Genomic DNA, 15549 nt, shown 5'->3' with positions numbered 1-15549 from the left:
AAATGCACTCAACCCTTCTTGACTTCTCAGCCCCTTCACACTAGAGTCAATTCTTGTTTGTTTTTTTTCTTCCCAAACCATCATACACTTGGCTCCCAAAAGCGCTATCCCCAACCAACCCGGTCTTTCACTCACACCAGGAGAGAGCCCCAGGGAATTGCCTTCCTAGCAGCCAGCCCCTCCTTTGAGCTACCTCGGGGCCCAACTGCCTGATCCCTGAACAGGGGCTTACAGAGGCATGCAGACATGGCTGGTGGCAGTGTCCCCTCGGGCTTTATTGTCACAACCCTCCCTTAGACCCTGGGCTGTGTCCCTGTTCCAGAGGCCAGGTGAGCTGGGCCAGCTGTCTCAGCAGGAGCTGGCATGTCTACTCAGAACAGGTTGGGGACAATGTAGTCGCTGTGGACACCGTCAATCAGCCCTTGCCCGTTGTTGTGGACAAACCAGCAGGCAACCTTGGTGCCGACACTGGCATCCTTCCTGTAGTCTTTCTGGGATCCCCTGGGAAAAAGGAAAGACACACTGTGATATACACAGGGCAGGCAAGACGGCTGCTACACTCAAGGTCCTAAGGCTGGAGAAGGGTGTGAAGTTGCCAATTGTGAGTCCAGGAACCCTTTGGTCAAGAAAGAGATCAAATGATTAACTCCCTCTAGGGGGCCAAGTTTGGCCTTTTCCTGATTAGGAGGGGCCTAGAGTGGGGGGTGGGAGAGGTCAGGACCCCAGAGGGAAACTAGGGTAGGTACCCCACAGGAGACAAGAGCCTGCCAGGCCAACGTGTCTGGGAGAGGGCTCTCTCCTCCTGTCTTATTACTGGGCAGGGCGAGGATATTAGAGTTCTGTCACCTGGTGACTGTCAGCCGATGGTTCTTCACCACCATTGTGGCATCTGGCTTTGTGGGGTCAGAGCCTGGGTGGATGTCGGACACTTTAAAGTCAAAGGGATGGAAGAATTGTCCTGGGAACAGAAACATTCACACTGTCAGCCCCTGCACACTGTCAGCCTCCACCATCACCATAGGTAAGACAGCCTCTAGTCTTGCAGGGTTGACGCAAAGGCTGACTGGGTGTTGTGTGCTCGTCCAGGGTGACGAGGACAGTCTTTCATGTGGCTTTTCCCCTCTACCGTGTCTCCTGAACAATCTGAAGCTTAAACATTCCATACCCAGCAGCCCATGTGTTTGTGCTGACATCCGGTGACTGTCCACCACATAGAAGCCCAGAAAGTCTTGGTGGACGGGATGCTTCTTCCACACCTGGTGCAGGACGACCACAAAAGTAACCCCGTCTCCAAAGGAGACCACCATGTTCTTTTTCCTGTTGATTGTCACAGACAGCCTAGGAGAGAAGAGGAAGGAAGTCAGCAAGCGGGGCCCAGTGGTGACCATCGTACTGGGCATCTGAATCAAGGGTATCTCGATAGGGCCTTCTCCATACATGACACCCAAGAGCACATAGACTCTGGAAACGATCTCAGAGGCCTCATGTGTGTTGACTGTGGAGAGAAGATGCCTCATGCGTGTTGACTATGCCCTCTACAGAGTGGATCCTCGTTCCTCCGTAAGCAGAAGACAGGGCTGTCCTGGGAGTCTGGAGACATGGGATCAATCCTCAGCTCAGCCACTGGCTTCCTGTGTGACCCAGGGTAGGTTCCACCCCTCTCTGAGCTTTACTGGGAGTAATGCCCCTGCCCTATCCACTGGGCTCTGGGTGACTTGAAGACCTAGGAGAGGCTGAGCAGTTGGAGAGCTAACAAGTTCAGCTAGAGAAGGTGAAACTGAGGGTTAGTGTGTTACTAGATTGCAGGTCCCCCTAATGCTTACGTCCACACAGCCCTTCCCTCAAGATCAGTCCTGCGGGGGCTCCTGGCTGGCTCAAGCGGTTAAACGTCTGACTCTTGATTTCGGCTCAGGTCATGATCTCACGGTTTGTGAGATCCAGCTCAGAGTCAGGCTTTATGCTGACAGTGTAGAGCCTGCTTGGAATTCCCTCTCTCTGTGCCTCACCTCTCTCTCTCTCTCTTTCAAGGTAAATAAATAAATAAATAAAGATCAGTCCTGTAAAGTGTCCAGCTACCAATTCTGGCTGGGGCCATCGTGGTCACCCTTCCTTGGGCAAAAGGGCTGAACTCTGAGGCCACCAGTCTCTCCTGTAACCCCCGTGGGTCTTCCATTCTGGGATTTGTCCACATCCCTCAGAGAGGCTCCTTAGACCTCTGAGACCCAGGAGCGGGGCTGTACCCGTCCTGTGTGACTGTGACCGTGTCCAGCCAGCTGAAGGTGCTCTGTGCAGCTCCACTCCACAGGATGATCTTCTCCGGTGTCACCTCCATCCGGAAGTCCATGTGAGCACTGGCAATGCCCAGCTTGCCAAAGTAAGTCTTTCTGGTCTTGGAGTCGGAGTTGCCTCCCTTCTCGCCGATGATCTGCCCGTTAACTGTGAGGCCTGCCAGAGGGATGGGGTAGTGAGGGGCCACTGAGACCTTTCTGAGTCCAGGCTGGTTTTTAGGGTGCACCTTCTCCTCCAGCCAGACCTGCTAAGGGATCCCACACGGCGTGGGATCCCCAAGACGAGACCAGGACTTCAGAGCCAACCCTCCCTGTTCCTAGACACTCCTGGGTCCCTCTGGCAGCTGAGGACCCATGTTGCAGACCTGCCCCCTGCCTGGGCCAGGGAGTGGTGTTCAGAGCAAAACTATTTCCCAGACACAGGCTTCGCCTGGGCCCCCTCACCCCTAACCGTCTCTCCAACACCACTGGGTCCCGGGGGCTTGGTGAGCCTGTGGCCCCACAAGGTGTAAGCTGCACATAAAGATGGTGCATTATGGACAGAGTGAGGGCCTGGCCCCGGCTCCTGCCCGCAGCCCCCACCTGTGATGGGGTCCTGAATGAGGCGCAGCACTGTGCCTGGGTCTTCATCGACGTTGAAGCAGATGGCGTCGTCTCTCTGCGGGACTTGGATGATGAAGTGGGGGTCCCCATCCACTGAGGGCACATCAGAGAAAGGGCTGGCTCCCGGGACCTCTCACTTACTGTTCCGGGGCGCCCTCCCCTCACCCCTCGGCCCCTGTGGATAGACTCCTAACAGGTAGGAGGCTCTGGGCTCTGGGGCCCGGCTCTCACGTCAGGAGGAGTCGGGGGAACTCACCGTAGTAGTAGGGCGTTTGAGGAGGCTGGTAGCTGGCTGTGGACACAGTGGGGGGAGAGGCTGAGCTAAACAAGCAGGCCTGGGGAGGCGCCAGGACCCACATCCAGATTCTGGTTCGTGCGCCTCCCGTTCCCTCTTCCCCATACTCTCAAACCGCCTCCCATTTCCTCGGGATCCCAACCATCTTCCTGTTCCAGAGAGCGGGTTCAGGAAGGACTCTGGGGGAGAATGTGGCATGGGGCCAGTCTCTGGGGAGATGCCCTGTGGGGTAGGGGGGCTGCGGCTGCTGCCATATACTCACTCAGGTAAGCCATGGAGCGGGCCACTGAAAAAGGAAGCAACCGGGCAGTCGTGAGCTGGGTCTGAGGGCTCCCTCTCCCCCAATCCCATGCCTTCTACCTGGCTTGGGGCTACCAGTCTCCAGTAGAGCCCCAACCCAGGTAGACAAGAGGGTTGGGATGTGACTCCTCATGTAGGCTTCAGAAACGGGAGCGTGCCCAGGGAGTTCCTTTCTAGGGCTGGTGGTAATATGGATGTCATTTTTATGCCGGGGTCATGGCGCTGTGATGTGGCTAATATGTACACCATGAGATCGTCTGCCTCCCTGTCATGAATAGTGTTCACAGCAGACACCATCCCACACCCCGAACTCCCACTCCCCAGTTGGGGTGGGGTGAAGATCAAAACTGTCTGTTGTCCTTGGTAGTAACCCCCCTCCCGACGTACTCATGCACACACGCGTGCACACCAGTGACTGCATCTGACAGGGCTGTGCTGAGGGAAGAACAATGACCTGGTCCAGATGTGCTGCTAGGATGGAACCGCCTATCGGTGGAGGTGGGGCAGGCTGGGAGGGGGTGGGAGCCCCTGCCTGGTGGTCCTGGGCTTACTGGGGGCAAGGATGCAATTTGATAATGAGAGACACACAGAGCGCTATGAATCCCAGAGTGGGCACAGGTGCCAGGCTGCCCAGGCTGAAGTCCCAGCTTGGCCACTTGCTGACTAAGTCCTCGAACAAATAGACAGCCTCTCCATGCCTCAGTTTCCTCACTATAAAATGGGAACCATGAGAGGACTCCTTTAGAGGGTTGCTGCGGGATTAATGGCATGTCAGTGTCCGATGTGTGAATTTGCTAATTTTTGCAGGTCACAGAATGCTCTCATACTGATTGTCCCTCATTAGTAAGGGGAAGCCACCTCCAGACAACTGACAAGGACCTGATGAGGCTCAGAGAGGGCAGAGCCTGGACCAAGGTGGCTCGTGAGTTGGTGGCAGAGCTGGGACCTGATCGCAGATGTCCTAAGGGCCCCTCCCTGGGCTGGGCACTTGGAAGCCTCCTTGGTTCTCTCTTGTCCCCCTCCTGGGACACCTGCCCAACTGCTGGCTGAAGCTCACCTTCCGTATCTGCAGGCCCTGTGTGGGAGGAGGAGGAGAAATGCGTTAGGAGCCACAGACTCCTGGTGTCGGCATCAATGCCATCAACTGGCTGCCTGTCCCACCTCCAGGCTGTGGGCCTCCCAGCCAACAACGGACCCCCCACCACTGTGTGTCTCCTGGAGCCAGGGGCTCCTAGAGGCCAAAGGCCTGGCCCGGACCAGCTCTTTGCCTCCTGTGCCGCCCCATGCCACCTCTCTGCTCCCCACGCCCAAGTACAGGAGCACTTAGGAGTCCCCTCTTAGAGTCTGGTTGAGCAGGCCTGGTCCAAGGCCTCAAGGCCTTTTCCTCTCACAATTCCCAGGCACATGCTCTGGGACTAACTTTCAAGCTGGAAGTGCTTCTCCCTGTCTGACTGAGCCCTTCCATGCTGCAGCCAAGTCCCTTTCCTTGAAGTGACCCTGGGTGAGGTGTCCCATGACTCACAACCCTTTAGAGACCCCAGAGGCTCCTATTCACCCCCTACCCACTGTCCATGCTGATGGATTCACCCGCTCCACAACACCCTCCCCAGCCCTTGGCCGGATCTCCCTCTATGCCCCCTGGACCTGCCCCTCTTCAGCAAGTCTGGGTCTCACCAGCCTGGCTCACTCCTCTTCGGGGCACCCAAGGCCCCAGTGGCCTGGAAGGCCTTCGAAGTCCGGCCTCCACTCTCCATGCCCACCTTCTCCGGGCTTGTCAGCGATGGCTGTCTGGTCCTCATTGTCCTCAGGCTTGGTCACCACCATGGAGGTCAGTGGAGTCACAAAGTGGTACTTGAGGGACAGGTCCAGGGCCTGGGCTGTGAGGTTCTCCTTCTCCTCACCATGGGCATTCTTGCTGTGGGGAAGGGTGGGAGTGTCAGTCAAAGAGCCTTTCCCTGCTTGGCCTCCTCTGCTGTGACTCCCAGAACCAGGCCTAGAGCCCCAGAGGCAGCCTGGGAACGCCTTTCCCCAGGGTAGAACCCACTAGCTCTCAGAAAAGAATGGTTCACCAGCTCCCTGGGACAGATGGACAGGCTGTGTCTGAGGCTGGGCCTCAGTTTCCCCACTATAAGATACAAGGGGCTCGAAATGGCATCCCAACAATCACTCATGATAATGGCCATGCCCTGAGCACTCAGCATGTGCCAGACCCTGCACCAGGGGCGTTGGAGGTGTATCCCACCTCAGGGAAGGCTGACGTGGCACTCTCAAATAGGCCCAAGCTCTGCCTTCTGGGGGCTGCGGGCAAGGACCCAAGCCTTCAGTTGTGCTCAGCCTCACCGCATTGTGGGCCCATGCGGGGTGTGGGGTACAGGGTGCCAAGGCCCGCCCCTGTCCCTGAGGTGCTCCCAGGATGCTGCTTGAGCCCCCGATGTCAGGCTGGGCTCTGCCCCCGGGGAAAACATTCTTTGGGGCTGAGCTGAGAAGAGGGGAAGGCAGCTGGCAGGGCGTGTGGCAGGGCACGTCCTGGGGTGTGGCTGAGTCTTCCTTCTCTTGGGCTCCCCCAGAGTGAAGCCAGCACAGGGGCAAGCGCAGGTAAGTGGTCGGGCAGTGTGGGAGGCCCAGGTGTGGGGCCTGGCTGTGTGAGGGGTCGCTAGGATCACCGTTTCTCCAGCAGCTGCTCAATGGTGAGGTAGGCCCAGAGCCGCTCTATGTAGTTCCCAAAAATGTAATCCTGCTCCTTCAGGGCCTTTTCCATCTCCTTCATGTCCACCTCCTCTGTGAAGGTCAGATCATTGATGGCCTGAGGTGGGGGTGAGAGGAGGCCAGAGGCTGGAGGGCAGGAGGCCTGGACCCAGCTTGAGGTCGCCACCGCTGGACCCTCAGGCAGGGGGCCAAGCCCCATGGGTGTCGATCCCCCCATCCACAGCACACCTTCCGGCCCTGGCTCAGCTCACCCCGTGGCCCTTTACATCCGCCTTAAAGTTGTTCATGTCCTCGTCCAGCAGGCGCCCAGCCACCACAATCTCAGAGCCATCGTAGAAGTGCTGGTAAGCGCTCTGGGTGAGGTCCTGGATGGCGTTCTCGGGGTACTCTACCTCCACGCCTGTCAGCAGCGGGTTGGCCACCTCCTCATAGAAGCCCTGGAGTCCAAAAGGGGGACCTGGTCATCTCAGGCCACAGGGCAGATCTGGAGAGGACAGGGTGGGCAGGTGCCCACTGGTGCCTCCCTAGGCATTGAGTCCTCCAGGCTGTGCCGATCTTAGGTCCTGATCTTCACTTCCTCGTGGCCCTGATCGTGTCCTTCAGTTCGTGGGAGCCTTCCCTACCCTCCCCCCTTCAGGTAGAGCCTGGGAAGAATAGAAAGGTAAGGACAGAGTTCCGGGGAAATAGAAAGTGCTCGAGAAATGTTTGCTGGAATGAAAGCAAGAAAGAGAAAAGGAAAGGAGGAGAGGCCGACCAGAGGAGGTGACAAGGCGCAGGAGCACAGAGATCAAGAGGGAGAAGGCAGAGGCACGGAGGCACGGGGTGGGGGTTCCTCTGCACCGGTTCAGGCACTGTCTCCTGCACTGGGGAGGAATGGGGCTGCTGAAGTTCTCAAATGTAAGTACAGGACATGCAGTTGAATTTGAACGTCAGGTAAATAGCACACTAATTTTTAGTCTAAGTTTGTCTGTTATGGGATGAATTGTGTGCCCCCAAAATACATGTTAAAGTCCTTACCCCCACTCTCTCAAGACATGTCTGTTTTGGGGATGAGGGTGGTTACAGAGGTGATCAAGTTAAAATGAGGCCTCTGGGGTGGGTCCCAAACAGTATATCTGGTGTCCTTATGAAAAGAGGGCAATTTGGACCCAGAGACAGACAGGCACACAGGGAAGATGATGGGAAGAGACAGGGAGAAGGTGGCCATCCACAGGCCAAGGAGAGAGGCCCGGAACAGACCCTTCCCCCACAGCCCTCAGAAGGAAACGGCCCAGCAGATGGCGTTGATTGGGCTTCTGGCCCCCAGAACCGTGAGGCAACAATTTCTGTTGTTGAAGCCCACTGCCTGCCCCCCACTCCACCCCCAGCATGTGGTACTTTGTTAGAGCAGTCCTGGCAAACTAACACAGAGTGCTCTGCAATATTTGGGCTCGTGCTTACACTAAAAAATTGTTTATATTTGGCCAGGTGCCCTGTATTTGATCTAGCAATCGTGTGGAGGAAGCAAGTCTGTTGTGTGTAGCCTGAGGACAAAATCAACCACCACTGATGGATAAGAGGGAGCTAGAGGTAGATGTCAGCCCAAGAGGCTCTTCCTAGAGAGTGAAATTGTCATTCGGTGGAACAGCTGTCTGAGGAAGTAATGAGCTCCTCATTCCTGGAGGTATGCAAGACAAGGCATACCTGCAACTGCAAGTTGGCATCGGAATCCTCATAAATGCGTCGGGCCAGCCCATGGTTCTCCAGAGCCATGCTCTCCAGGAAGTTATAGTTCAGATTGTTGCCAAAACCCAGGTTATACAAGGGGAACTTGCCCCCAATGGCGTTGCGTACATTCTCTTGGATTTTTTCAGGTCTGCTTTCACCTGCAGGAGAAAGGGGTGTTCACACCCCAGCCCCAGCCCCAGCCCCAGCAACCAGCTGGATCAGCTCTGTCTGGAGCTGTCTGACACCTGCATCAGCAGAGCTGGTGGGGGGGGGGGGGGGGCGGGGATGGGGCGGTCTTTGGCAGGGGGAGACGTGGTGCCCTTGCAGGACTCACAGACCACGAGGGACCCTGGGGAGAGCCGCCCAAAATCTTGCAGCTCACTGGCTACAGCACGCTGGCTTTGGTTCAGAGCCACACCCGCCTGCCTCACCGACATTGGGGTCCCCGTCAGTCAGCATGATGACGATGGAGGTGCTCCTCTCTGGGACACTGTGTTCTTCCCGGGCCTTGTTCAGCATGCTGATGCCCCTCAGCAGCCCATCGTTGATGTTGGTCACTGGCACACAGACAGACAGAACCGTGGGAGGGTGTTCTCAGTACCGGGGTGGAGGAGGAGAGGGTAGCAGGCCCTGCTCTTGGGCCCAAGGACCCTGTTAGCCAACGCGCCCTGGTACTCAGTAGGTATTGACCGAGTGAATCGGCGAGTGATGAATGAATGACTTACTCTTTCATTGGGGACCAAAGGACCAGCCTGTCGGGGCTGCCAGAAGGTGATTGTAAAAGCAGTTTGGAAACCTATCAGAGGGGCTGCCAGGCATGCTCACTGGGAGGAGAGGGGAGCAGTGTCGGCGTCGTTTGTCATTTTCCCTAAGGAGTGGCCCAGGATAAGGGTTCTCTGTGGCGTTATCTTGCCGGGACCAGTGGGGCTCCAGGATCAAGGATTAGAGAAAGGAAGAGTGGGCTCCCCTAGACTGCAAAGAAGACACCCCAATAAGAACCCTGAACCGCCCCCTATCCCACCTCTACCCCCAGCTGAGGTCTGCAGGGCCTAGACCAGCAGAGGCTCTGTCCCAAGGCACAGGAGAGGCAGACTGCTCGGGCCAAGGGGAGTGACAGGATGTGTCTGTTCTTCCCTCTGCTCATACTTCCTTGATCATCAATGTTCTTCACAAATGTCCTGGCCTCCTCGATGTTCTCAGGAGTGGCTTGAACTAGGGTGTCTTTCCAGGTGGTCACATCCCCACTGAAGAGGATGAAATTCAGGTAGTCATCTTCTTTCACATCCTCCAGGATCTTGAGGAGAGCATCCTTTGTCTGGGAAAGAGAAGGGCACGCAGACAAGAAGCTGGGAACGAGCAGCAGACGGCCAGCTGTCTCCCCGCGTGGCTGGCACTGGGGCCTGCACTCTGCAGCAAAAGGGGGCAGATGCTTTTTTTTTTTTTTTTTGATCCTGTCTCCCTTCTTCCTCTTTCACTGGGAATATCAGCTTTGTCCACTTACAAATAAATGTGTCTCCCTGCCACATGTCACCCCCAGTCGCAGTGAGAAGCGCACCTGCTCCATTTTCCGACCGTGCATGGAGCCACTGACGTCAATCACGAAGACCACATTTTTAGGCACCACGGGAAGGCCTTGAGGTGCAAAGAAGTGCACAAAGTAGCCATTGACTATCTGGAAAGGGGAGAGAGAGAGACTGCAGGCAAGTGCTTTTAGCAACTCTTGCAAATAGAAGCCAGACATTTCCCAGCTCCAGAAAAAGCCATTCTTTCCCACCCACTGTGAGGTGCCACACAAAGGCTCTGGACTAACCTCCATACCCAGGCTGTGCAGGAAATTTGGCCTTGGGCTGAGGACCAGGGTCTGGGGACGAGAGGCAACTGCAGCCCCTCCCGTACCTGTTCTCACCCTATCAGGGTGATGGAGAATCAACCAGCCCGGCAAAGCCAGTTGGCAGGTACCTGTACGTTGGCTGGAGACTCTCTGTTCACGTCGTAGGTGATGATGAAATCTCCGTTGAGGAGGGAGTCTGTACAGGTTGGGCACGAACGCTGTTGGTCCATGCTGGGCTTGAAGGACACACGGCCCTGGGAGAGGTGATGGAGGGCCTCGCTCAGCGTGGCCAGGGCCTGTCGACTGTGCTCTCTCCTGGGGAGTGAGGCCAAGCCCCCACAGGAGGAGCCCGCAGATAGGCGCCTGGGCAGTCCTGCCACCATCTGGCAAGCTCTGGCCTTTCTGAGCACCTCTCTCCCCCTCAGAGACCAGGGGCTCCTTGTCTGGTTCAGCCTTTGCCTGTCCCGGTTCGCTGGGCCCCACAGGCTCCTTGCCTCAGCCTACTTTGGGGCTCAGCACCGAGAAGCCACTCAGGGAGGGGTTTTGCACCATGAGAAGGAACTTTGTGTTGGGTGGTATTGCGTGTATTGGTGGCAAGCAGAGGGGGATGGGAAAGAAGGGGGCAGGGAGAGGGCGGGGGCCCAAGGCAAAAGCACAGCCTTGCAACAGCCCTCTGAGCTGTGCTCCTCTGGCTTTGACTTGGAAGTCCCGAATGACTAAGGTTTGCTATTCATGTAAACTTTATTCATTCACTGCCCACAACAAACAAGGCCCCTGGGATAGCTGGGGCCTCGGGAACTGGAGCCAACCACCTACACCAAGAGAATCCCTTTCGTCTGTCACCCTTCAGTGTGGCATCAGTGGACCTAAATGACTCCCCCTGGCCTAGTGTCCTTATCTGTAAAATGGACAGTCACCTGCCCTGTCCACTTCCCAAGGCAGAACAGGATCTGGCCTTATAAATGGTCACTCTGTCCCCGCAGTACAGATGAGACCCCAGTTCCTCTGGCAGATCATCGACAGCTGGCAGCCCCTGCCTCCAGCAGCCTCACTCCTGACTGGGGTGCCCCAGGAGAAAGGAAATGGCTGTGGATATTTCCCCCTTCCCCTCTCACACACACACTTGCCTCAGCCAAGCCCCAGGGTTCACACTTGTCCTGTTGGTTTCAGGGTTCCTGCCCCTGCCCCCCTCCCAGGCCTGAGAGGCATCTATACCACCTTCCTCCCTGAGAAGGACTTGGTGAGGGCGCTGCCCAGGAGGTCATTGGTGATAAATGAGGCCTCAGCATCCAACGTGCTGATGCCCTGGGGCTCGAAGATGTCTGCCTCGATCTGGAAAAGGCAAGAGTAAGGAGGGGTCACTCAGTGACAGTGCAGAGGCCGAACTCCAGGACAAGGCCAAGGGGACTGAGATGGTGGGTGAGGGCACAGGGACAACTTCCAGACAACTCATGATGACTAAGCCTGGTGTCTCCCACCAAGAAAATGGCTTCAAGAGCTGTGGGCGGGTCCATGACCCCAGGGCTCTTCCATCACCCGCCATATTGGCCTCCATGCTACCACTAAAGCATTTCCCTTTGGCTTTCAGCTCCTATGCTCCTCAGCCATGGTGGGGCTGACTTCTGCATTCTTGACCCTTCTCTGGGCACTGCCCCAGGGCCCTTCCCTGCACCCGCACCCTTGCAGGTTCAGCAGGGGCTGCAGGGGTGGTTGATTACCTCAAAGTGCTTGACCAGTTGCTTGGGCTGGACCTTAAGGTACATCTCGTATTTGCCTTTGTGCCTCTTCAGCAGCTCCTCATAGGTTAGCTCAAACGTGACTTTGCTGCCCGCTGCCACGTTGACCGAGACTGTGAATTTCTCCAGCTTCCTCCCTGAGGCCCTGAATGCGGGTGCCAGACAATGGCTGCCCTGCAGACCTTCTCGGGCCCTCGGGCCCTCGGTTTCAATCTCAGCCCCTCAGGAGAAACCCTACCCTCTCTGAGCCTTGCTTACCTCCACTTCAAAGTGGGGTAATGTGAAAATTACGGGCAACTTTTGCTATAATAATGAAATAATAACTAATAATAATAATGGCCGTTGCTGTTGTTGTCTGCATCTCTGAGAGCCCTTGTAGCCCAGACGTTCTTCCCTAAGTCCTAGGGGGTCCATACTTACTTGACCAAGCCGGCTGTCTTGCCCTGGGACACAGCCTTTTCATACTGCTTCTTGGCGACTTCCTTCTCCTTGACATTCCCAGGGTAGGTAACACCATCGATGGTCCTGTAAGAAAGGAGAGTTGGGGGCTCAAGCTGAGCCAGACTCCCCTCCCCCGCCGGAGCCAGTAGCCGTGGTGACACCCACAAGGTGAAGTTGGTGATGAAGGCCGTCTTGGGCAGCTCCACGTCAAAGGACACCTCCTTGGCAGTGTCTGCACGGTTGACAGCCCTCGTGGTGACAACATTGTGAGCAAAGCGGGAAGTGACCTTGCAGCTGATCTTGGTGCTGTAGACCTCGATGCCGTTGACGACCTGCAGGAGTGGGTGGTGATCTGCTTCTGGGAAACCAGACCTTCAACCTGGCTGCTCCCCTTCCAGGCTCTGTCCGCACAGCCCAGAGCCCCTGCCTGGTACGTGGTCCCTCCAGTTTCCCAGTCACCGTGTCTGGAGCCTGGGCGGCATCTTCCATCTTCATGTTCAGTTGTCTACCCCGGTTCTGGAATTCTCTGGCCTTTCTGAGCACCTGTCTCCCCCTCAGAGACGAGGGGCTCCTTGTTGGGCGGGATGCTTGTCTGATTCAACCTTTGCCTCTCCCTGTTCACTGGCCTCACAGGCCCCTAGCTCAGCCCACCTTAGAGCTCAGCACCAAGAAGCCCCTGGGGGAGGGGTTTTGCACCATGATAAGGAACTTCATACCGGGTGGTATTGCCTGTGTTGGTGCCAAGCGGAGGGGGAGGGGAAAGGGGGAGAGGGAAAGGGCCCTGTTCCACATCCTTAACCCTGGGTCTGTTTACATAACATGTAGCCAGCTGTAGTGGGGAGATCTTATAAAAACCTAAATCTGCTGCTCCCCATCACCCTCAGGACGGTTTTCCCCATGGCTCTGAGGTCCCCCAGGCAGGTCCTGCCTCTCTGATCATCTGTGCTCCAGCCACACCAAGTCTCTGGCCCTAGATCACCCTAGCTCCTCCCGCTCACCTCCACTTGGAAAGAAATCACAGTTGCACACACCCCGCCCTCCTCCTCTCCTTTGGTAATTGCCCAGTTCTGTCCCCAGATACGGGGAGTGTGTGGGGACGACCTTCATGCCCCCAGCACCTTCTCTCCAATGCAGACGGTGGACTGAGGGAAGGCCGAGGGAGACATCTGGCAGGATATAAAGATGCTTCATGAGGATGTGTGTCCCCAGCCCTGTGCACAGGCCCTGGTACCAGTGAGTGCTGGGTAAGTGTTTGTGGAAGGAGGGGCTGGTGTAAGAGTGGTCCTGCGCCGTATCCAGAGAGATCCGAGAGCACGGTTCTGTGACACTCTCTCCCAGGGGTTTTGAGTCGCATGGGGGTCTTGACAGGGCAGGGGGCTGTGGGCTGTTTGTCCAGTGTCAGGGACCTGCCATTATGGCCCACCCCTTCTGCTATTGGGCAGCCAGCTCCATCCTGCCCTGACTCACCCCACCCCATCCCTGGTGAAAGTTCTCACCCCTTCCGGGAGGCTCCGTTTCTGCAAAAACAAAGACAAACACAGGGATCAAGCCAAGGCCAAGGCCACCATGGCCTGGGAGCAGGCTCTGGGCTGAGGCCAGGGTTCAGCAGTGACCCCACACACACACACCCCCCTTGAGGGGCCTCTGGACATAGGGCCTACCCAGAGCTACTTCAGAGTAGGAAGGGCTCTGAGTAGATTATGGAAACTGAGGTTCAGAGAGGGAAGGTCTCCAGGTTTCACAGAGGAACAGGGCTGGGAGAACTAAACCAGCTCTCTCCCTGCCTCACATACCCTGACCACTCTGCCTTGCTCTGGGCCCAAAGCCCCTGAGGCCTCCCCTGAGAGCACCCCCACTAGGGTTGTACCCCACAAGGCTCAGCTCAGCCCTTTCTGGAGTCCTCTGCCCTTGTCTCAGATATGGACCTGCACAGCCCCTCAGTGAGCTGAGCGGTTCCTGGTGCATCGCCCATTTAACAGGTGGGGAAACAGAGGCCCAGGGAGATTTAAGAGCCCAACACCTAGCTCTGTCCTCTGTAGCTCACTGCCTAGCCTTCTGCCTCCTCCTTGCCCCACATAGAGGACCATCTATCCTGTTGCCTCTGCCCATGTGACAAGCCCAGATGGTGAAGAGGGGGCAGACTTACCCCTAGTGGCCGGGAGGGGCTCCTTGGGAAGCCAGAGGCCGCCAAGCCAGAGAGCAGGGCCAAGATGAGGCAGGGCCACCAAGCAGATGCCATCGCTGAGCACGCAGGCCTGGCCTGAGCTCCTTATATGGTGAGGCTGGTGTTTTCCAAGTGGGGTCAGTGACCTGCAGTGTAGGATGGGAGGAGCGGGAGGGGGGCCTCCTCTGGGAACCTGGGGCGTGGGTGGAGTAAGAGGCCCTAGATCTGCCTGTACCAAGGGGGCCACGGGGACTGTCAACAGTGTTGGGACATGGAGGCTCCTGGCAAAAACACAAGCTGTGTGTTGGCACATGGGCCCGGGGCTCCCCAAGTAGGGGTGATGGTGTGGAGTCACAACGAAAGTCAATGGCAACATTAGTTAGTCAGCCATCAAAAAGAATGAAATCTTGCCATTTGCAACAACGTGGATGGAACTAGAATGTATTAGAGAAAGACAAATATTGTATGATTTCACTCATATGTGGAATTTAAGAAACACAACAGATGACCATAGGGGAAGAGGGAAGGAAAAATTTTATAAGATAAAAACGGAGAGGGAGGCAAACCATAAGAGACCCTTAACTACAGAGAACAAACTGAGGGTTGTGGGCCGGAGGTGGGTGGGGGGACGGGCTAGATGGGTGATGGGCATTAAGGAGAGCACTTGCTGGGGTGAGCACTGGGTGTTATGTGTAAGTGATGAATCACTTAATTCTACTCCTGAAACCAATGCTACACTGCATGTTAACTAACTTGAATTTAAATAAAATCTTGGAAAGACAAAAAAAAGATAGCCAATGGCATCTCAGCACTGCTGCCTGTTGTCCATTACCTGCACCACTGACATGGCCTTGAGTCTGACCTCCTGGACAGAAGCCTCCCAGCCTTCTCCAGGCAGCCAGGGTGCAAAGCCAGGCCGGCCACAGTGAGGCTCAGACCTCCATGGCCAAACACCTTGTTCATTACCCTTCTTGGGTTCTCACGGCCCCAGGGAAAGGACAAACCCCAGGCCTGTGCGCCAGCGCTCGCTGTGATCTAGCTCCAACTTGCTTTTCCAAACTTACTCTCTTCCCACTGGCATGCCCTCCCCATCTCTGCACTTGCACCTCTCGCCCTGCCAGCCTGATGTCCCGTCCCAGAAGCCTTCCTGTTTTGTCCCCTAGCTGACCCCACACAGCTCTGCTCCAGGCTCCCAGCCCCTGAGGGTCTGCTCCATTTCACCTTTTGTTGAGGCTTGTATGTTTGGGTCTAATCACCCTAGAGTCCTCTAGACTCTAGAGTCCGAGCTCCTGGAGGGCCAGGCCATGTCACATTCATCCCTGTGTTCCTGGGGGATGGCCAGGGACTCAGCTGCCCTCGCCTCCTGGAGAATCATTCCCCTAAGAGTCTCCAGTGAGGCTGGAGCTCTGGTCTCCAGGACAATGGGACCCTCAGAGGAAGAGCCCAGGCCCACCCTGGGTCATGCCAAGACACTGCCA

General features: G+C 56.4%; 1 protein-coding gene across 1 annotated transcript; it reads right to left on the bottom strand.

Annotated features, from left to right (window-relative positions):
* Window positions 1-254: 254 nt before the first annotated feature.
* Window positions 255-14167, bottom strand: ITIH3 (inter-alpha-trypsin inhibitor heavy chain 3). The gene is made up of 22 exons (XM_043587619.1): window positions 14054-14167; window positions 13404-13424; window positions 12073-12239; window positions 11887-11991; window positions 11449-11611; window positions 10949-11062; window positions 9859-9984; window positions 9455-9571; window positions 9046-9214; window positions 8331-8456; window positions 7876-8057; window positions 6444-6629; window positions 6150-6289; window positions 5247-5401; window positions 4544-4561; window positions 3449-3472; window positions 3148-3183; window positions 2871-2984; window positions 2241-2445; window positions 1166-1338; window positions 847-958; window positions 255-501 (listed from the first exon to the last, which is right to left on the bottom strand). Exons 1-22 carry the CDS (start codon window positions 14144-14146, stop codon window positions 372-374), a joined length of 2676 nt encoding a protein of 891 aa, XP_043443554.1. The 5' UTR covers window positions 14147-14167; the 3' UTR covers window positions 255-371.
* Window positions 14168-15549: the final 1382 nt, after the last annotated feature.

Source organism: Prionailurus bengalensis, chromosome A2, assembly GCF_016509475.1.
Source record: "Prionailurus bengalensis isolate Pbe53 chromosome A2, Fcat_Pben_1.1_paternal_pri, whole genome shotgun sequence".
NCBI lineage: Eukaryota > Metazoa > Chordata > Mammalia > Carnivora > Felidae > Prionailurus > Prionailurus bengalensis.
This window is presented reverse-complemented; position numbering and strand designations above follow the sequence as displayed.